General features: G+C 31.2%; 2 protein-coding genes across 2 annotated transcripts; one reads left to right on the plus strand and one right to left on the minus strand.

Annotated features, from left to right (window-relative positions):
• Positions 1-9,626: 9,626 nt before the first annotated feature.
• LOC108458894 (phytoene synthase 2, chloroplastic-like) lies at positions 9,627-12,757 on the plus strand. The gene is made up of 5 exons (XM_017758289.2): positions 9,627-10,075; positions 11,251-11,301; positions 11,579-11,751; positions 11,837-12,072; positions 12,163-12,757. Exons 1-5 carry the CDS (start codon positions 9,793-9,795, stop codon positions 12,515-12,517), a joined length of 1,098 nt encoding a protein of 365 aa, XP_017613778.1. The 5' UTR covers positions 9,627-9,792; the 3' UTR covers positions 12,518-12,757.
• A 1,987-nt stretch (positions 12,758-14,744) lies between these two features.
• On the minus strand, positions 14,745-21,307 carry LOC108457632 (uncharacterized). Its single transcript, XM_017756683.2, has 9 exons — positions 21,054-21,307; positions 18,629-18,834; positions 18,269-18,357; positions 18,045-18,183; positions 16,387-16,461; positions 16,168-16,289; positions 15,995-16,070; positions 15,816-15,875; positions 14,745-15,159 (listed from the first exon to the last, which is right to left on the minus strand). Exons 2-9 carry the CDS (start codon positions 18,740-18,742, stop codon positions 15,031-15,033), a joined length of 804 nt encoding a protein of 267 aa, XP_017612172.1. The 5' UTR covers positions 18,743-18,834; positions 21,054-21,307; the 3' UTR covers positions 14,745-15,030.
• Between the last annotated feature and the right edge of the window lie 274 nt (positions 21,308-21,581).

Genomic DNA, 21,581 nt, shown 5'->3' on the forward strand with positions numbered 1-21,581 from the left:
TGGATGAGAAATTAATATTTCAGAGATAATTAGGATACAAGTTTAGCTCAGAAAAGTAACCTGATGTCGTTTTAAAGGCTTAACCTGGACGAGTAACCTAACGTTTGTATATATATACATTCAGTTTGGATAATTGGTGTAACATGATAATTGTGCATGGTACAAATTTGATATTTAAAATGGTTAAATGTCGAATTGAGTATGCATATAGTATTGAAAAGTTAATATTGGTAAATTGACTTGGTATATGTTTAAATTACTATCTATTGTGATTATATGATAAACTCACCTTATTGCTATGTGTGAATATGTTTAAGCAAAACGTTACCAAGTTAAGTTGTTTAATTACAAAATAAGGTAAGTTTATATTTAATTCCTATGGGCTTACTATTGGAAAAAACGAGTTTGGAAAACGTATCGAAAAATATATTTGAGGAAAAATTAGAGTTTCAAATCTTTTTCCAAAACTAGAATTTGGTTGTATTATCTAAAGTAATAAACACTTAATCAAAATTGTACCTTTTCGATTCATTTAGGATGAACACATTGACCAAGTAGTCTTATCCACTACCCTCAAGCTCACGTCTGTCAAGTGTGGGCTCGTTTCGAATCAAAAAAATTTTCACAAAATTACTAGTTAGATAATTTTGCAACTTCTCTGAACTTTTGGGCTAAGTTGTAAATAAAAAAAATATCTCTAGAAATCTTCTAAAATAATTTTTTAGAGAATTTTCTCTTTGCAACTTTTTCTTGAATTCAAGTGTTTGTGAAATAATGACCCATCACTCCCTTTATATAGGGAGAGTTTAGAGAGTTCAACTATAATTAAACTTAATCAATTTAATATTAAATTAATATAATACCTATCAAGATAAGATTTAGATTAAATTTAATATAAAATCTATTAAATTAATAAAATATTTATAAATTAAATTTAATAATAAGATAATTACTTTAATATTAATTTAATATAATACTATCAAGATAAATAGTAAATTATATTTAATATTAAATCTATTAAAATAATATTATTTTTAGAATAATTAATCTGAAATCAAATTATCCAGTAGAGTCCTAGTAGAAGTGTGATTCCTCCACTGCTCAACCGTCGAAGGACCACCCATCAGCCACTAGAACGTCGTCGTGTCTAGTGGTGCTATCGTAGATGCGACACCCTTATAACACCTCGAGCCGGTTCAACTGTTGTTCGTTCAGTTGTCTCCGATTCAGTTTGGGCCAATGATGGCCCGATTGGTTCGATTTCACTATCGAGCCCAATTCAAACAGTTTTGGGTCTCAATCTCGATTTTTGGTTCTCGATTCCAATTTTCGGTCTCAAGTCCACTTACCTATTGGTCAATTGTATGACTTGAAAATTAATTTTCGAAAATATCATATTAATTTTAATTAATTTGATTAATTTAATTTTACTTGATAAAAATTAGTTTTCCCAAAAATCACTAAGATTTTCCAAATTAATTTTTCAAAAAAATTCTTTAATCAAGTTTTCTAGTTGAACAATTCTAACGACTGTCTAATTTAATTTCACATCGAATAAATCGACTCAATTAAATTATTTCCAAAGTTGTAGAATTTTCTTCTGATTCAAATACAGTCTGATTGAGTTTTTGTTGAGCTAGCAAAGGGACCAATTGGACATATACAATTAGGCTCTAGTAAATACAATTATGTCCAAAAGCATTGTTCCAATAATTCATAATTACTTAATCATGGAGTCAGTCCAAAAGAAGTACCATGATTGAAAACTCCTTATTGTATACTCTTTACGAAAGCAATTCATCCAACTGCTTTGTCGAATGACCTTGTCATATATATGTTATCCTTATATAATATCCTTAATTTCATTTAGTTAAATCCGTTCTCTCAGTACAATTCTATTTTATCTTATTGTCACCATTGTGTCTTCTTGATGAGTAATATGATCATTGTCAGCAAACGAATGTAATAAATTGCTAGTTCGAGAATGAGTAACCCGTGGCCACGTTCCATATTTATCAATCCACACAATCCCAATGAGAAGATACCATTAACTCTTTAATCGAGCTATGAATTCCATTGTTGCTAGCAAAGCGATGCCATACACAAGTCATGTACCTAGCATGCCGTCTATAGGCTCGATCATTTTTAAAGTACAAGCCTCCACTTATATCAAAGCACATGAGTTACATACACATGGTTAGTAACTAACTCAGGATTTAGTAAATCACATCATAAACGTCACAAGTGAATTAATTCACAAACGGATTCAGAATTAATTCAACTTAGGTTCAGTTCAATGTATCATTCTTCCAATGAGTACATCTATATCTCTATCCGTGGAGTCAACTGCTCCAATAGCCAAGACTAGCTATCTCCACAATTGGAATTGTAAAGGACATAATAATCCTTTTATGTATTTGAATCAAATGCTCACTTTGATTCTTTTATAGGATTACGGGTTCGTTTAGATTATCTACTAAAGTAAGTTGTTTTTCTTACAATGTAAACTTTCTTACAGTGTCACTTATCATCAGTTTGAACTTAGACAATCAATGGACTAATATTTGTTTGTCACAGTTTTGCTATGCATGCTAAACATGAAAGATAGAAACATAAAAGACATAATAGTGAAATGTAAAATTAACTTTATTTATTTATTTATTCATCATTCAAATACATAGAAAACAATTACATGTTTACTACAATATAGACATATTTCCCAACACTTACTAAGCATTCGAAATGGTTACCCCATTATCTTTCTTTTTTTGTAGATTGCCATCTTGTAGAACATGTCGATCAGATCTACGAGAATCTCACAATACCCTGTCATTGATTTGGTAGTCTTTTAATAATTTGGAATCTTAGTTTTGTGGCATGTAAACAGGAGTTATGCTTTTGGTAATATAGATGTTAGTATTGTTGAACCTTTCTAATGTTTGAATATTTGGTAAAGTAAAGCTTATTTGAACATGTTGTTTTGGTAACATTTTGAACTATAGGTGTGATACTTGATATGGTATATTTGAGCATGAATAGTATGATTAAATAATGGTGTGGAATGGCTATATGTATAATTGAATTTATATAAGTTAAATTGAAATGATTTGATGCCAAACTGTGGCATATTGGTCTAGTTGATTGGGAAAATAGTTAAATATATGTTTGGCATGTGTTTTGGCATATTCTTGTATAGGTAATGTTATGCAAAAGTGCACCAACTTTGTATAATGGTTTAGTTGGTTGAAATAGTCACCAAAAGGTCTATTTTGTGTAAAAAACAGAGTCCACGTCACGAAGTCAAGCGGTGGTCATTGCTATGAGATATGGGTTTTGGACCACAACATGACAAGGAACCTCGTCATCTCAACGAAGCAAAACAAACGATCATGTTGTGATGAAGAACTCCTCACGTCGCGATTTCGAGTTAACTTCAGAGCATTTGTAGGCTCATATAAGACCCGAGAAAGTTCGTATTTGATGTTTATCAATTGAAATTATTTTTCTTATATGATTTATGCTTAAATTGAGCGATAGTTGTCTGTAGTTGTTCCAACAATGACTGTAGCATTCCGTAACTCAAACCTAACAATCGAGTCGACGAGGGGTGTTACAGATAGATGGATAAGTGTCCAATTAAACCCTTTGAGATATAAACCCAAACAAACTCAATTAAGGGCTCTAATCAACCCTCAAAGAAATAATTCTTGGTAAATTGAAGGATGAAGAATGAATTTCCACAACTTCTTGAAGAAAATTGAGAAGAAAACCGTTTCTAAAAATCATAAGAAATCTTGCATAAAGAAACTAACTCCCAGAGTTGGAAATTTTATTAATGAACAAAAAAATAATTGTGTATCTAATGTACAATGAAGAGGTCTTTATATAGGCTTACCTAAGTATATCCAAATAAAACTCTCAATTGTATTCAAACTCTAATTAATCTAAACAATAAGTAGTTTTAAACCAAACTTTCTTATTTAATAAGAAATATAGAACTCCTAAATAACTTAAAATACTTTTAAAAATCTAAAATTCGGAATAAATAAATAATAAAATAACAAAACATAATAAATACAATATTGGGCTCATATATAATAAAATTTAAGCCTAAAAATTGAACCCAATATGATTTAGACTTGAATTAAAAGCCCAAAACTTGTAATTTCCATAATAATCCCATTCAGAAATTCTATGTAACACCCCTTACCCGTATCCGATGCCAAGACAAGGTACGAGGTATTACCGAACCTAAACATATACATACATGCAAAAACCGGGCCATAAAATTTCTTTTAATTCAAACTTTTCAAACACATGCATGTTGCCCCTTAATTGGGTCTACGAAGCCCAAAACATACATCGGGATTAATTTGGGACTAAACTGAGAACTCTGAGAAGATTTAGGAAAATTTAGGAAATTTTCCCAAGAAACAGGGTCACATGCCCGTGTGGACATAGGGACATGCCTGTGTCCTCAGGATGTGTAACTTTCTGTTTATAACGTCAGCATGCGAATCGAATCACACGGTGGGGCCACACGTCCGTGTCTCCAAGCCATGTCCCTCACACGGTTGAGACACACGACCGTGTCTCAGCCCGTGTGGCTAACACTTAGGCTATTTTTCAAGCCATATTTCTCACCCATTTAATCATTTATCTTCACCAACATTTTAATACATTTATGAATCAATTTAAGGTATTCAACCAAGCCTTATAATTATCATCGTTTGTTCATTTCATAGCCATATCAATCATGATAAAATCATAATAATTTGAATCTCAAACTTATTAAATACAAGCCATACCAATGGCTAGTTACAGTTATATCATTCATAAGCCAACATTGACTAATCAATTAATATATATCAACCATATCTCTGTAATTTAAATATATTTTCATAACAACTTATCTTAATTTCATACTACTTCATATTCGAGCTTAAATAACCTAAGTATTTGAAATATCATCTTTATTCAAATAGTACACATGAGATACATAATTCCATAATTATGAATGAACACATTTATCAAAAATATTCCATATTCATATATCAATGCCTCATGTCTCCATATATCAATAACCATCATTTTCATGAATTTTAAGTTGAATTTCATAATTATTAGTCTCGTGTTCAGTTTATTCCATGTCAGAACTTTACTCATTAAATCATTTGAAATATCAATACATATGGACAGTACACTCAAGATGAACAATTATATAATCACAAATGAATTCATTCATCAACCAAGTTCTATACTCATGTCATATCAATTCGTACTTCCTTATATCACATAGTTCATGTAACACTTACCAAACTTTGTCAAATTAGTGAACGTCTTACGGAATTGAGTACTTCGTTTTCTCGATGCCATAGTTCAACTTTGGTCTTACACATCTTCACATAATGATGCCATAGCCCAACTATGGTCTTACACATATTCACATATCGATGCCATAGCCCAGCTATGGTCTTACACGTAATCACATATCACATATCGATGCCATAGCCCAGCTATGGTCTTACACAGATCACATATATCACAAATCGATGCCATAGACCAACTATGGTCTTACACGGATCACATATCACATAACGATGCCATAGCCCAACTATGGTCTTACACGAATCACATATCTCACTGATGCCATATCCTAGATATGGTCGGAAGCACATAATCACATCTCTCCGATGTCATAGCCCACCAATGGTCTTATACGGAAATCACATATCACATGTTGCCATGGTCCAACCATGGTCTTTTCCATCAATTCGTTTTAGCCACTGAACGAAAGTACTCAACCCTGCGTTCCACTCAATTTGAACATTTAGTTCAATTTTCATACTTTTTCAATATTTACAATTTAATAATGAACATATGAAATAAAACGTTATATCATTACTAATTCAACATTTATTGTTTATAATCGGGAATATAATCAATTTATACACAAGTCATTCATATATTTTTTTCCTCCTCTCCATCCACATCCTTGGTATAAATAACACACTTGTAAGTAACCTTATCCATAATTTTCACTAATTACTTATGTGAATATTCAAGCTATCCACCCATGTCATAGTCACTAAATTATTTATATCTAGAGCTACGGAACTCCAAATTAAGATCCAATAATTTTACCTGAAACTAGACTCACATATCTTCTTACCATAAAATTTTCAGAATTTTTGGTTTAGCCAATAAGTATAGTTTATTCTTTAAATTCACCCCTGTTCTGCTGTCTGACAGTTCCGATCCTTCTTCACTAAAAATTAATTATCTCCTTGTACAGGATTCAAATGATATTCTTGTTTGTTTTTCTTGAAAATAGAATCATTCAGAATTCTAAAAATATAAATTTAAGCCCATAATTATATTTTCTTCAATTTTTTACGATTTTTTAAAGTCAGAACAGGGGAACCCGAATTCATTCTGACCTTGTCTCACAAAACTCATTATATCTCATGATTTACAAATCCATTGCTTACACCGTTTTTTCTATGAGAAACTAGACTTAATAATATTTAATTTAATATTTTTTTCATCTTCTAATTCGATTTCTAAAATTTATGGTGATTTTTCAAATTTAGTCTACTGCTGCTATCCAAAATTGTTTTAGTGCAAACTGTTTATTACCAATTTTCCCCTAAGCTTTTAATAAATAACAATTTCGTCTCTACTCAATTAGCCTCTCAATTGAGTTTATTTTTCTCAATTAACACTTTATTCTATCACTTTAAACTACTTTACAACCTTTGGAAATCATAATTTCAGCACTAGACTGTAATTCCAAACATTTTCACAATTAGGTCTTAAAATCAATTTCCATCAATTTTACTTGATAAAATTATCATATATCAAAATTAAAACTTCAATTCTATTTTTATTCATCATATGCTTCCAGCACTCATCCATAACAACTTTAAAAATTAGCCATGAAATCAAAAACTAATGAAATAGTAAGTTGGACCCAATTGTAAAAGTCCAAAAACATAAAAATTTCAAGGAGAAAGCAAGAATTAAACTTACATGAAGCTAGAGTATGAAAACCAGCTTGAACCCTCTTCCATGGCTGTTTTTTAGCTGATGAAAATGAAGAGAATTCTAGATATTCCCATTTGGTCCCATTTTTATTTAGTTAATTTTGACAATTTTTCAATTTTGCCCTTAATTCACCCATTTCCTGATTTTTCTCAGCTATTGCCGCCCAAAATATCTTCTATGGGCTTATTTGCACTTTAGGTCCTTCCTCATTTGACAATTGAGCTATTTAATCCTTTTAGCAACTTTTACACCTTTTTCAATTTAGTTCTTTTTATTTAATTAACCACACAAACGTTAAAATTTTCTGATGAAATTTTAATACTACCTTATTGATACTCCATAAATATTTATAAAAATTTTTATGGCTCTATTTATAAAATCGAGATCTCGATACCTGTTTTCCTCAATTTCTTGACTTAATAAATCTTTATAAAACACAAATTACTAATTTAAAAATCTCTCAAAAATCACATTTGGCTCATAATTATTAAATAAATAAATTTACGAGCTTATTTTTCGAATTTAGTGGTCTCGAACCACAATTCCCGACATCATTGAAAGTCGGCCATTATATTCTACTTGCGCAGTTTTCACTAAAATTGTCATAACTTGAGCTCCTAAACTCAAAACCGAGTGATTCAAAGTACGTTTCGAAGTTAAGAGATAGATCTTCAAACATAATGAGACATCTCAACCTAGTAATGTCTGAATCTCATTCAAAACGTTATCGCAAGTCGACTAATTTTTTCAAACTTAAAAATTGACAACTTTAGTAAATAAAATTTAATAAATTTCACCCACCAATACATGTATCACCCTCTTTTAATGGGTCAAGAATAAGCCTGAGCCACGCCGTCATTTTAGTAAGAGTAAGTGTATAGCGTTTATTCAGACAATAATCAATCTATTTGTTATAAACCATGAAATTTCGTTTGAGTTTCCACGTGATTGAGGCAACACATGCCCAATCAAAGTAAAAACAAGCAAAAGAAGGAAAAAGAAAATCCTATTTTATATATCTAGGATATAAAATACCACAAGACCCAAAAAGACAAGTGCGTAGCTAGTTTGCGATTTGCAAATATATCATATCATTTACTAATATTTATATTCATGAACCTTAAATTTCTTATGATTTTTTTTATATAAATATTGATGATTCTTGTTGCTACATGAAAATAGTATGTTAAAATCTCTAGTAACAACGATTAATAGTAAGTTTCGATGTTTTCTATCTTTAATTTGTGGTTACTGTTGGGGAACTTTTATAATTTCTTATAATTTTTCTATAATTTTTATAATGTTCTATAATTAATGAAAAAGAGTAAGGATCAAATTGATAAAATTATAAAATTGAGGGTTAAAATTTATGATTGTACATAATATTGTAATAGACTTAATGAAAAAGTTAACAAAATACCTGAAAATGATCCAATCGAAAAGTAAAAATAAAAAATAAAAATTAAGCAAATAAAAATAAAGGGACTAAATCCACACAAATCAATAAATACAGAAACTATTTTTAATATTTAACCTATTTTCCCTTTGTCTCTACCATCAATATTGACATTTAATCTACTAGCTAACCTAGTTAATTCATGCAATCACAATCACTACGACTTTCTTTTCTTGGTAGAATAAGGAAGGGCGCAGCCCTTATAAGCTACGACTTTGCTTATATTAAAAAAAAAAAAATACCAAAGTTTTTCTTTTATAAAAAAAAAAATCTCCAATCCCTTTCAATTTCAAAATTGTCAAATTAATCCCTCTCAAAAACATTAAAATAATTTAATTTATCTAAATTTTAAAAGTGAATAACTAAATACCATTAATCACGACGTTAAAGTTTTCCATCAATTGTACATGTAAAATTATTGATATAATAATAAATTTATCCTCAAAGTTTATACATTCTTTCGATTTGGTCCTAACTTAACAGATATATCTTGCAACATTTGTATAAATATGTAAATACTGAGGCTAAATTTGTTGAATTTATTAGAATTAAGGTTAAAATGACAAATATTTATGTAAAGTTGAAGGCTTCTTTTTTTTACTATTCCAATCATATTATGTACAATTGACGGAAGATATTAGCGCCGTACTTAATTGTCATTAATTGCTCAGTTTCAAAATTGACAAAGATTTAATTTCACCAATTCTTTTAGAGAACTAATTTATTAAATTTTAAAATTTAGAGGGAACAGATAGCACTTCCTACCATCTTTTTTTTCATTAAAAGACAGTTAGTAATGCAATTACGTACTTGTGTAATATATTATAATAAAATATTAAATTGAATTAGTGTTACGAGTTAATTCAATACTTATTTCATTAAAAATATAAATAAATCTAATATATATAATAAAAGTAATATATTGTAAGATTATATAGACTATAATATATATAAAAACACGAGAATATTTTTTATTTTTCATCTTATTATATTTGCTTAATACTTGAATAAATTTAAATTAATTTTATTTGTTTCTTTCATCCACGTATGAAGTAGAAGATATTTAAATAGAAAAATGGTAAGACGTACGAAATTGTATATATATTACACGACAAACAATAATGGCGGCAGCTATGTTGGAAAAAAGAGTATCTCATGCGCTTTCGGCTAGGAGAAGTAGAAGAAGAAGACGTGTTTTACGTGTGCCTCCTTCCTCCATGAATTAATGGGGAAAAACTTCCATCTTTTAAAAACAAAACAAATTCAGCTTTGAAGAACATCATCGGACGATGGCGGCGGGTGGTGTTGTTTGCGTGACATTTCCCAAACAGAATTTGATACCGCCACCAAGGAAGAGATTGGGTCCGAAACTCAGGACCGGCGTCCCACTGATCTCATCGACGGCGGTAAGAGCATATTCAGGAAAAAAGGTACATGAGGTGGTGTTGAAGCAAGCCGCTTTGGTTAAACAACAGAGGCCAAACGAAGGATGCAAAGATTGGGACCTGTTGAATGAAGCTTATGAGAGGTGCGGTGAAGTCTGTGCTGAGTATGCCAAGACTTTCTACTTGGGTACGTTTGTCCTCTCATTTTCAGGGTCAAATAATATTACCAATTTTGTAAAAAAGAAAATCAATTTATTTATTCTAAAAAAGTATTGTTTTATTAATAATTCCAGAATAATATTAAAAATCTTATTTAGTAAAATATTTATATTTTAAACTTTAAATTTTCGAACAATTTCATTATAAGTTTTGACCATATCTGTTCTTGTTGACACAATACCTAGAACTACTCATAATTTCTCCCAACTCATAAATAGAAAGATAATGTGCTTCAATATACTCGAACCCATGTTCTCATACATTTTTAATAATATTTTATATGTAATAAAGTTACACAGCTTTTACTTGAGAATGTGTACTTAAAATTAAATATTAATAAGTTGACTATTTTCTATAGCTTAAAATTTTAAAAATAATTAGTTATTTTTTAAGAAAATAGATTTAATATATGTGAAATTATTTGATACATTGTTAGTGGAGTTTTAGACTTCACGAGCAGGATTAAGAGGTTAATAAATGTAATACAGAAAAGTAGTAAAATATTAAATATATATATATATTTAAAAAAGACACGTTTCAATTTTTAAAGTTACTTGTGAAATAATTAGGCTTAATGTTAAATTTAGCCACTAACGTTTACATGTTTTGTCAAAATGGCCTTAATTGTATTTTTTTAACCTTTTTTGGCCATCAACCTTTGTTTTTTTTTTTCAAACTGCTTTTTCTAATAGATTTGATGAAAGTATCGTTAAAAAAATTAATGGAGATGATGTGAAATATTTTAATAAGATATAATTTATTACTTAGGTAACCCAATAAGATAATTACATGTGAAAAATAATAAAATAAATAAATCATATATGAAATTAAAAATAACTCATAATTTACAGAAAATAAATGTAATAATCTAAAAATGTTTCAAAATAAATGCATGCATTTTTTAATTAGGGTTTTAAAAGATAATTAATAAATCAAAACGAGAATACTGAGTGTATGCATTCATTTTGAAGCATTTTTTTAGGAACATTTTGACAAAACAATTTGAAAAAAAAAAAAAGAATATAGGTTGATGGTAAAAAAAAAAAAACTCAAAAATTTAATTAAGGTCATTTTGACAAAACATTTTCATTAAGATTTCTCCTTATCCAATTTATGGAAGGAATTGTTTGTTGTTGTTTGAAGGTACATTGCTTATGACATCAGAACGTCGGAGGGCTATTTGGGCCATTTACGGTATGTAATGTTTCTGTTTGGGGGCTATTTGGGATGTTGCTAAGGTAGATGTTATGTTATCAAGAATATTAATTGTGAGTATCAAATACGAGTATGTGTTTGAGATATGTATATGTTCAATAATTTTATATGTATTTGGATGATTCATTAAAGATCATATCTTTATAATCATATCAAAATATGTGTCAAACACAAATAGTTGAAAAGACAAAAATCGAAATTTTTAGTGGATGTTTAGAAGGTGATTGTTAAAATATCCAGTCCTTTTGCCATGCAGTTTGGTGCAGAAGGACAGATGAGCTGGTAGATGGACCAAATGCTTCACACATTACACCAAGGGCTCTTGACACTTGGGAGAAAAGATTAGATAACATCTTTCAAGGCCGTCCCTATGACTTGTTTGATGCTGCTTTATCTCATACTGTCTCAAACTACGCTCTTGGTATTCAGGTTAGATGCATAGCCATGTTTGACATTCACAAAATTATTGAGATTTGGAACTATATCAACAAATTAATTAATTTTGTTTGTGCAGCCCTTCAAGGACATGATAGAAGGGATGAGATTAGATTTATTGAAAACCAGATATAACAACTTTGATGAACTCTATCTATACTGCTACTATGTTGCTGGGACGGTCGGACTAATGAGTGTTCCGGTAATGGGAATCGCATCCGAATCAAAGGCATCCATCGAAACCGTCTACAGTGCTGCATTAGCCCTCGGAATCGCTAATCAACTTACTAATATACTCCGAGATGTTGGGGAAGAGTAAGTTCAATGGCATGATCATTACTTTTAGTGACAATAATAAGCTTCATGCTCATTTTAAAGATTTAATTTGAATAATTAAATTAACAGTGGTAGGAGAGGAAGAATATATCTTCCACAAGATGAACTTGCCTCGGCAGGGATATCGGAAGACGAAATATTTCGAGGACAAGTGAGCGATAAATGGAAAATTTTCATGAAAAATCAAATAAAACGAGCAAGAATGTACTTCGATGAGGCCGAAAAAGGGGTTGCGGAGCTAAAGGAGGCAAGCAGATGGCCAGTGTGGGCATCATTGTTGTTGTATAGACAAATCTTAGATGTCATCGAAGAAAATGACTATAATAATTTCACCAAAAGGGCTTATGTAGGGAAAGCAAAGAAATTTGCTTCACTTCCACTGGCTTATGGAAGAGCAATTATGGGCACTTCCAAATTCTTCTAACTTTTACATCAACTATTCCAAAATCGAATTGGGTCGGATTTCAAATCTTTTTTTATTCACAAATTCATCCTTACTTAAGAGATATTGAACTTTTTACTACTCCAACCCATTAATTATCGGGATATCCACTTAATTGCAACAAATCATTGGTCCGTAAATTTGTTGTAAAAAAGTTTCTACATTATGTAAATGCTGCTATCAAATTGAGCAAAGATTGACTAGAACCATTAATTAAAATAATTTTACTTAAGTTAAAATATGTCATAAGTTTGTGTATTTTTCAGTAAATTTATAATTTAGTCTCTTATTTTTATTTTTTTAGAATCTAGTTCCTTTGCTTTTAGATTTTAAAATTCAAGTCCAACTGTTAATGTTATTAAAATTATTTTATTAAATTCAAGTTCATTACAAAGTATTTTTGTAGTTACATTCTTACCAAGTGAGTAATTCTTTTTTAATTTCAAAATGTCATACAAACAAATTTAACAATAAAATGTAACAATATTAACAATTGAACCCGAATTCGAAATCGAAAAGTAGAGAAACTAAATTTCTGAAGAAAAAAAGTATAGGGACTGCATTTCAAATTTGTGAAGAATATAAGATCTAATGTTTATGAAATACTTATTTAATATTATAATTAGTTATCTAATACCAAGAAGTGTGAGGTAAAATAGTAGACTGATGGTGGTGGAGAGTTTCAGGTATTACTTCCACATCTTAAGGAGTACTAAGCATAGGTTGTTTGTTACTCAAGTACTTACTACACCTAACCTAGACTTGTTACCTTCATCATCATCAATAGTTCCTATTGTTCCAGCTTCTATACCTTCAATAGAAGCATAAAATACTCATACCATGATCAATCGCAACAAGGCAAACGTGTTCCAAGACTAAACCCTATATAGCACCAGCAATAGATGAGGACCTTGGAGATATACACACTATTATGCAAAATCCTTTGTGGTCAAGTGCAGTTAAGACTTAGATGTTCTCTTCAAGAAGAATACTTAGTTCCAAACCAGCAAATAGGAGAATTATAAGCTGCAGATGGCTTTTTAAAGTCGAAAGAAATATTGATGGCACTATCTCTCCCCACAATTTAAACAAGATTGGTTGCCAAAGGGTACTCACAATCTGCAGGATATATAACCTATATGAAACCTTTAGTCGGTCCTATGGTGAAGGTCAATGCAGTAAGAACCATACATACCCTTACTGTCATACAACATTGGAAGCTACCACAAGTGAATGTCAATAATGGTGACTTGCTCATGGAAGTGGTTATGGCACGACCCCTTAGCTTTGAGAAACTACAAAAAGATTCATATGTGCTCAAACAAGCATTTTGTGCTAGGTTCAAAAAGCTAAGAGGTTTTCAGTGGTCTAATTGAAGTTTACCTCATCTCAAGTTGATCTTTCCATTTTCTTCAAAAATTCTAAAGGGTCATGCTTGTTCTTGGTTGTGTATGTTGATGACATAATAGTCACTGGTTCGAGACAAGGTATGGATAGCATTGCGAGTTCAATGTTCAATTCTCTTTGAAGGATTTATGTGACCTAAGCTACTTTTTGGGATTAGAAGTGACTTCCACTGGTTAGCTCTCCAGCATTGTCATCATCGTTATGTGTTCCAATTGGAAATGCTACAGGTTATAGGAGTGCAATTGGAGCATTACAGTACATGTGCTAACTAGGCCTAACGTTGCCTACAACGTAAACAAAGTGAGCCAATACATGCAACGGCCTTTTCACATTCCGTGGTGTTTTTTTTAAGAGAATCCTGGAGTATCTGATTTGCTCTTCAAGTTGTCATCTTTCCTGGATCTCACTGGGTTTTCTAATGCGCTTATGTGGTAGCTATTTTGAGGATCCAAGGTCTACTTCTGGACATTACATTTACCTTGGTGGATGCTCCTCAAAGAAACAAGGAGTGGTTTCTCGCTCAACATCTACACAAGTCAGCTAACCATTACATTGTTTGGTTCCAGTCACTGATGAGTGAAGTTGGGATGGATTCAGATGGTAAACTTGTTAAATGGTGTGATGCTATTGCAATGGCTACAAATCCACTTTAAAGGATAGCACTTTTGGTGGGACATAATTTTTAAATCTAATAGCAAAACTTTTGACAAGCTAAACATGAAGAATCAATCTCGACTAACATTATTTCAATTCCAAACATGGATTCATGCATATATTTTAATTAAATATCCACAATATAATGTTTATTTAACCAGAATTTATCTTCTATTAATTCAATTCACTTCACCATGTACACAGATTTCCCATCATACACCAGGTATTTAGTTTTCATCGTTCCTTCAGATTTGTGACGTTGAATCAAAACTCTAGTTTTCACCTATACCCATTTACGTATTTAACAATCAAGAGGGTGAGATCAAATGCTAAGGACATTAGGCCTAATAGAATACAATGATTTTCTTTGCCGGTCAATCGGTCGATCCATGTCCCAATTCATCATCAGTTTCTGTTTTGCTATACCCTTTTCTTCACTGCCGCTTTGCTAATGTCTTCCTTAATCCCCTTATAATCTTTCCGAACCAAAATAAGTTCATAACTGATAGGACTGACGGCACAACGAATATTAACAACAGCCCATAGCTGTGCATCTGCTTTACCTGTTTTCACGAGAAAATTGCAGTTCGCTGTTAACTTATTTATCAGAAAAAAAAATGTATGATAACAATTTATTCATGTGAAAAATCCCTGTCAACATATTAAAAACAAGGCGTACGATGTTAAAGGTATCATATCAAGTTTTTCTACTGTTCTCAAGTGATATCAGGTTTGTTCATTACTTAACACAAGCAATAACAAATACACCTTCGATTTGAAACTAAGAACTAATTCAGTTAATTCATGCCTAATTGTTATCTCCAGAACTACAATCTCTTTTGTCAAAAAGGAAACGAATACATCTACCTTGTGTTACTCAGACTCAAAGGTAAACGTGAGATGCAAGTACGTGTCTAATACAGTGAAGCCTCATTTTTTGAAGTTTTTCCTTATAATTGGATAACCATAACCCCATATCCATGTCTAAATACAGGTCAGATACGAGTAACAGAAATTGATACCTTAGAGAAAACGAAAAGTCAAAACAATATAGCACCCAGTATGTGCCAGCTAAAGTAAGATAGTATAAAAGAAGTTTAATACTTAAAAGCCAAGATAATTTTAATAAAATTTTAGATTAAAAGGCAAATAAGCTAGTAAATAATAAACATGCACCCCTAGGGATGACAGCAGGTAAAGTTTTGCAGTAACAGTTTACCTGATCATAGTGCAAGTAGATGTGATAAAATAGATACATAAACAGGAGTACTCTAGCAACCTGGCAAAAACATCAAAGTTCATTATAAGTAACTGCAAGATAAATTAGTGGAGAGGACTTCAATAAAAGCATTAACAGAAAAGGAAAAAGACCAAGAGCAATAAACTGATTTCACTCACCAACCATGCGACAAATATTACAACTCCATTGACCAAGTAAGCTTTGGATCTCTTCATTCCAACTGTGTCAAGATACCTATATGAAACCAGTAACATCTGTAACATAGAGTAAAGTAACATGTATTTTACAATTGACATACAAGAAATGAAGTAGTCAATATGTAATCTTTTACCATCTCAAATTGATCCCAGGCGTTGTAGTCTCAGAGATTAGTACCATGAAGGTGTAAAGCTGCCCCTCCCCAGTCAACATAGAATATGCTACAGCTGCTAATGACAGAAGATGATGAAGGACCTGAATAACAAAAAATTTAGGTTGATTTACATCAGGATAGCTTGAATATCAGGGCTTGACATAGGCCAAGACTTAGACCCAATAATAAAATACTTACATACTCCATTCCACCTAGAGAAGGGTAAAACCAAATAATCATCCCAAGGTCAGCCAGAAAGTAACCAACAGATGCCTGTCAAAAGAAAATTTTCAAGAAATGGCATGTAAGATAATTACTTAGAAGCTGGCTCTGAGATGATAAGATATAAACCGAGAGAAATGTTAAACACAAAATGAAAACGTTCAGCAAGATGAATTTCTGAAATATATTTTCCTCTTGCACAAACAAGAGTGCTACAACTAGTTTCCAGCCACATTAAAAACTGAGTTGATAGGCAGAGTGTGTATCATGACTTTCACGGCTTCTCTGAGTGTATTTATTATTTATTTAGTCATTCATTAGACAGGTCGTCATTCTGCAATATAAAAAGGCTAACAGACTAAAAAAAAAAAAAAGCCTTCTACTTTCTCAGATATCTCATATTAGCCCCTGTCTTTGTTTTATTTCAGACAAGGGCTTATAAGAGCTTATCTAAGAAATTCAAGGTACAGCTCATGAGCAATGTGATTTACTTATTGAGTTAGCAGACCATGCCTCATGGCCATGAAAGCTTACTGAGAGACACAGGATGACATTATACATTTATAGTTTCTGCGACTGAGCTTTTAATTGCAAAATTGCAATCACAGTGAAAAACTTTTGCTGTATGCTAGCTACATGTGACATCGGAGATCTTTATTTTAATGAGTAGTCTTCACATCAAAGGTGAATTGAACCAGGGTCTGACTCCCCTCCATTAATTTCCATTACACATTAATCACCATTCAAAAGTGACTTTCACAACTTTCAAAAGAAAAGTATAACTTCCACAAATAATAAATGAGTCCTGCAGAAGTGAATGGTAATGATGGATGTATTGAAAAATAATAGACAAAAGATAATGTTTGGGATCCTAATCCATTGAACCAAGACTAGCAAATCCCTATGAAAACCAAGCCCAGCTTACTATAAAGTTTCAATGAAAAAGTTTGACCATGAATTCAAGAAATGCTTGTCCTAAGCTTAAAGTTAAGTTTATTAAATTTTGTGAAAAGGAGTTAACATGAATGCATATTTTTCCACCACAATTATGCTACTCGTTTTGCACAAAAACAAGAGATTTGGCTAAGGGTACATAAAATACTCTGTTAGGGCTATGAAACAAAGTGGCTGAGAACCTTAAACCATATTAAATCAGAAGAATTGCACTTGCAGGCATGACCAAGGATATACATATTACATAGACAGACATATGATGGTACTCTTCATTGCTGTCCCTGGAAAATGAGAGGTCAATTTCAGCATGAGAAAAAAAACAGCAATTCACAAATATTTGTCGTATCAAGGGTAGAGCCACCCACATCATTCAAACTTATAAAGTCAAACATTTCCATTCACTAGAAATTTAAATATTCAATAAAGAAAACTCAACATTTCATTGCTTCTTCTAAATGATACAGTAAATGTGCTCAAAATAAACCACTCAGGAGAATTTTATGTATCACAATGCATGACTAAAACAATTATCACGATGACGTGTTACTAAAGGCAGGCAGATCAATTTTTTACTGATAGCCAATATTAAAAGTCAAGGATAAAAGACCAGACATAAATGATCAAATAATATCTCAATTCCAAAAGTTTTCATTGAAGATGAAGGAAAAGGCTATCCTCACCCCCAAACTGAATGTAGACAGTGCAGAACTGCGGAAAGTAACCATGCCAGCATATTGGTTGTCAGAATAGAGGTTTGACCAAAACACGAAGTATAAGGACATGGCAGTTATGAACATGGCATGAAAGGTTGATATGGATCTGCATAAACAATCCCGACGTTAATTCTGTATATATAAAAGCAAATAGTAATGACAAATTCAAGATAACTAGAAATACTAGTCACCGGTTGCTCCACTCAGTGCGTTGAATTTTTGGTAGGCTAGGATAGCTCTTAAAGTAAACACTGCTAAACAACTGAGTAAGATCATATACCTGGAAAAGGATAACGCAGTCAAAACTTGAGAGGAAGAGAAAGAAGGAAAAGGTAGCACAAAGGAAATAAAGGGAAAAAAAGACGCTTAAACATAAGAAATGAGAAAAATAACAGAGAAAACTCAGAAGAAACTAAAGCTCAATGAAAAGTAACCAACATTATAGAAATAAGATAAAAAGTTCAGATCATACAGCTGCAAATCGTCATCCTAACTCAACTGAATTATTTTCAATCTGACCAGTAAATCAAAAAAATGATTAGGGAACATACCATCTTGCAGGCACAAATGCCACAAATGATTGATGTGTATGGGATGAAGGAATCCGCTAGTAAATATTCCTTTACCAGCAGCTCAGCTGGATTCTGGTAAGATTTTATCCCCATAATTTCTGTTTTAGAAAATGCTAACAGAGCATATTCGATAACCAATCAGTCCAAGAAAAAGAAATTCTGTTGTCTCCTGTACTCTGCTCGTTCTTCATGATGAATAAAACATAAAACAATTGAATGAACGTTAGAAAAATATTTCAAAAAGGAAAAAATTCTACATTCCAAGTATAGTTGATTTTAATTTGAATTATAATACACTAGAAATTCAAATATAGTTTGCACAACTAGCATTCCCCTCTAAACAAGAAAAAAGCACGAACCACACCATTCACCATATATGAAAGACAATCAGAACATCAATAGTGTCTTAATTTTCACATTCCAACCATCTAAAAGGGTGAGAATAGGTGCAAGAGAGGATGGCTATGACGTGAAAATCAGAAAATGTACAGAATCTGCAGTCAAAAGACAGTTAGCAGTCCCAGACTTGAATTTGGGATGGGCATATCCTCAAAGTCATCTTTAGGGCTGAGTTGAGACTTGCAGTAAAAGTATCTTGAATACATTTGAATCTTGAACACAGTTTATATTGGAAACAGCGTAATGAATATAGCAATAAGGATTTCCTTCAAAGATAAGGGGTATTAAACATAACAAGACATGAAATTCAAATAACATATGCTATAAATTCATTTCAATAAAGAATGCTCCTCCATTCATGTCAATGGCGGTTTAATATGAATGAAATTGACGATAATTGCTTAAGGAAAAGAAGTTCTAATCTAATTAACATACAAGAGAACAGCAAAGATTCAGAATCTCTTCCCCCCCATCCCTTCTTCAAAATGGAAATATATATATATATATATCAGGATCTATTAAGTTTGGCCTAAGCAGCAGGGATGCAGATACAGAATACTTGTACAACGGATATGAACAGAGGAACACGAATTTGTTTAAAGAAAATTAGGCATGGATACAGTAGAGCACAACAAGAAAAAGATTTATTATGGAATAATAAACAATAAAACTGTAAAATTGATACCTTTGAATAAAATATTATTAACGTGAAAATAGTTTTTTTTTTCAATTTTTTAAAAAAAATTTTAAGTTAAAAACTTGACGTTAAAATGTTCATTCAAATAAATTCCTCTTTATTGCTTCTATATTTGAGAGAAAAATGTGAAAAAGACCCTTCATCGCGAATCCAGCTGTGTCTAGACTTATCCAACTGTAAGGCCTATTTTATTTTTATGTGTAATCGTGTGTCCGACTTATATTCAGAACACGAGTCCTTGCATTTTTGACCCATTATTCCTTGTTCTTGGCAAAATGTTGTTCAAGTTTTTTCCTCTCTTTTTTTAAATATATATAATGATCCTGAAGAAGAAGAAAATGACATAAAGAGTCAAGCTTCTTTTTCTTTGCAGCCATTGAATTTAACAGAAGTAAATACAAATATTTCAGTAGGCAAGAGAACTCTAAACGTGATCAACTTATTCTCTTTTGCATCAATTTAAAACAACTGATTCAATCATCCGACAAGGTTTTTCCCCAAAAAATTTTTTAATTTAAAATAAAAAATGTATCAAACAAAACTATCAATGCAGAAAAACAAGAAGAAAACAACACAGCATGAAACAACAGAAATGAACCAAAAAATTCAATAATTAAACAATTAAAACCAAATTGATCATCGCAAATCCAGCCGTATCTAGACTTATCCAACCATATCTTGACCACATTTCAGCCTATTTTATTATTATTTTCATATTTTTATGTGTCTGAACATGTCCGAAAAAGCATTCAGAACACGAGTCCTTGCATGTTTTAACCACAATTTTTTAGCCAAGTGAAACAGTAAGCGTCCGAGCTTCATTGTTCTTGGCGAATGTTATTCAAAGTTTATTTTTAATATATATCTATGGTCCTGAAGAAGGAAAAGATGACATAAAGAGCCCAAGTTCTTCCTGTTTTTTATTTCTTTACAGCCATTGCATATAACAGAAGTAAAGTACAATAATTTCAGAAGGCATGGCAACCCTAATCGTGATTAACTTATTATCTTTTGCATCAATTCAAAGCAACTGATTCAATTTCAATCATCCAACAAGGATTTGCAAAAAGAAATTAAAACTTAAAAATAAAATAAAAAAAATGCATCCAACAACAACATCAATGCAGAAAAAACAAGAAAATAACATATCATCAAAGTAACAACTGAAATAAAAATATGGAAACAAAAAAGAGCCAAAAATAATTCAATAACAAACCAATCAAAAACCAAAATGATCATGCAAGATAGATAAAAAGAAAAATATCGAAAAGACAAGAAAGAAGAAAGGAAGGAGGAAAATAGGAATACCGGAATCGGAGAAAAATTAAACAGCGGGAATTACGGAAGAAATCCGGGATTTAGTTTTTTGGGCAAACAGAAAGCGACGGAAACTGCTGCTGGATTCTCTGCTTATTTTTTCTTCTTTTTTCAGAAAAATTAATTTGAAGAAATATATAGGCGTAGGAATGAATACTCGATAAAAAAATTTCTTAATCAGTGCTTGCCATCCTGTGTGTCATATTTCGCCTTTTCTTTTAATTGATTGGATAGCTAGATATATATATATATATATAAATTATTTAATATATGTATATGTTATTTTAATTTTAATTAATATAAGATTATGATATTTCTAGAATAATTTATGAAAAACTGAGGTCAAATAAGGTTATCTGTATATAATAGATTATTCTATTTCCAGAATGCTTTTCCAAAAGACAAAGTGCAGCATCTATTCCACGTTCTACAATTATATTATGATAATTTATAATAGATGCAATAAAAGAAGATATGATATCTTTGATATATATATATATATATGATATCATATTTTTA

The sequence above is a fragment of the Gossypium arboreum genome, chromosome 4 (assembly GCF_025698485.1).
Source record: "Gossypium arboreum isolate Shixiya-1 chromosome 4, ASM2569848v2, whole genome shotgun sequence".
Lineage (NCBI taxonomy): Eukaryota > Viridiplantae > Streptophyta > Magnoliopsida > Malvales > Malvaceae > Gossypium > Gossypium arboreum.

Excerpts from the sequence above, each read along its gene's own strand:
- LOC108457632 (XM_017756683.2), bottom strand. The coding sequence starts at position 18,742 with ATGGGGATAAAATCTTACCAGAATCCAGCTGAGCTGCTGGTAAAGGAA. Across the intron at positions 16,290-16,386 it reads CTCTAGGTGGAATGGAGTAT|GTCCTTCATCATCTTCTGTC; the intron begins GTAAGTATTTTA and ends TTTGTTATTCAG. Across the intron at positions 16,071-16,167 it reads CCTGGGATCAATTTGAGATG|GTATCTTGACACAGTTGGAA; the intron begins GTAAAAGATTAC and ends GGTTTCATATAG.
- LOC108458894 (XM_017758289.2), top strand. The coding sequence starts at position 9,793 with ATGGCGGCGGGTGGTGTTGTTTGCGTGACATTTCCCAAACAGAATTTG. Across the intron at positions 11,302-11,578 it reads GGCTATTTGGGCCATTTACG|TTTGGTGCAGAAGGACAGAT; the intron begins GTATGTAATGTT and ends TTTGCCATGCAG. Across the intron at positions 11,752-11,836 it reads ACTACGCTCTTGGTATTCAG|CCCTTCAAGGACATGATAGA; the intron begins GTTAGATGCATA and ends TTGTTTGTGCAG.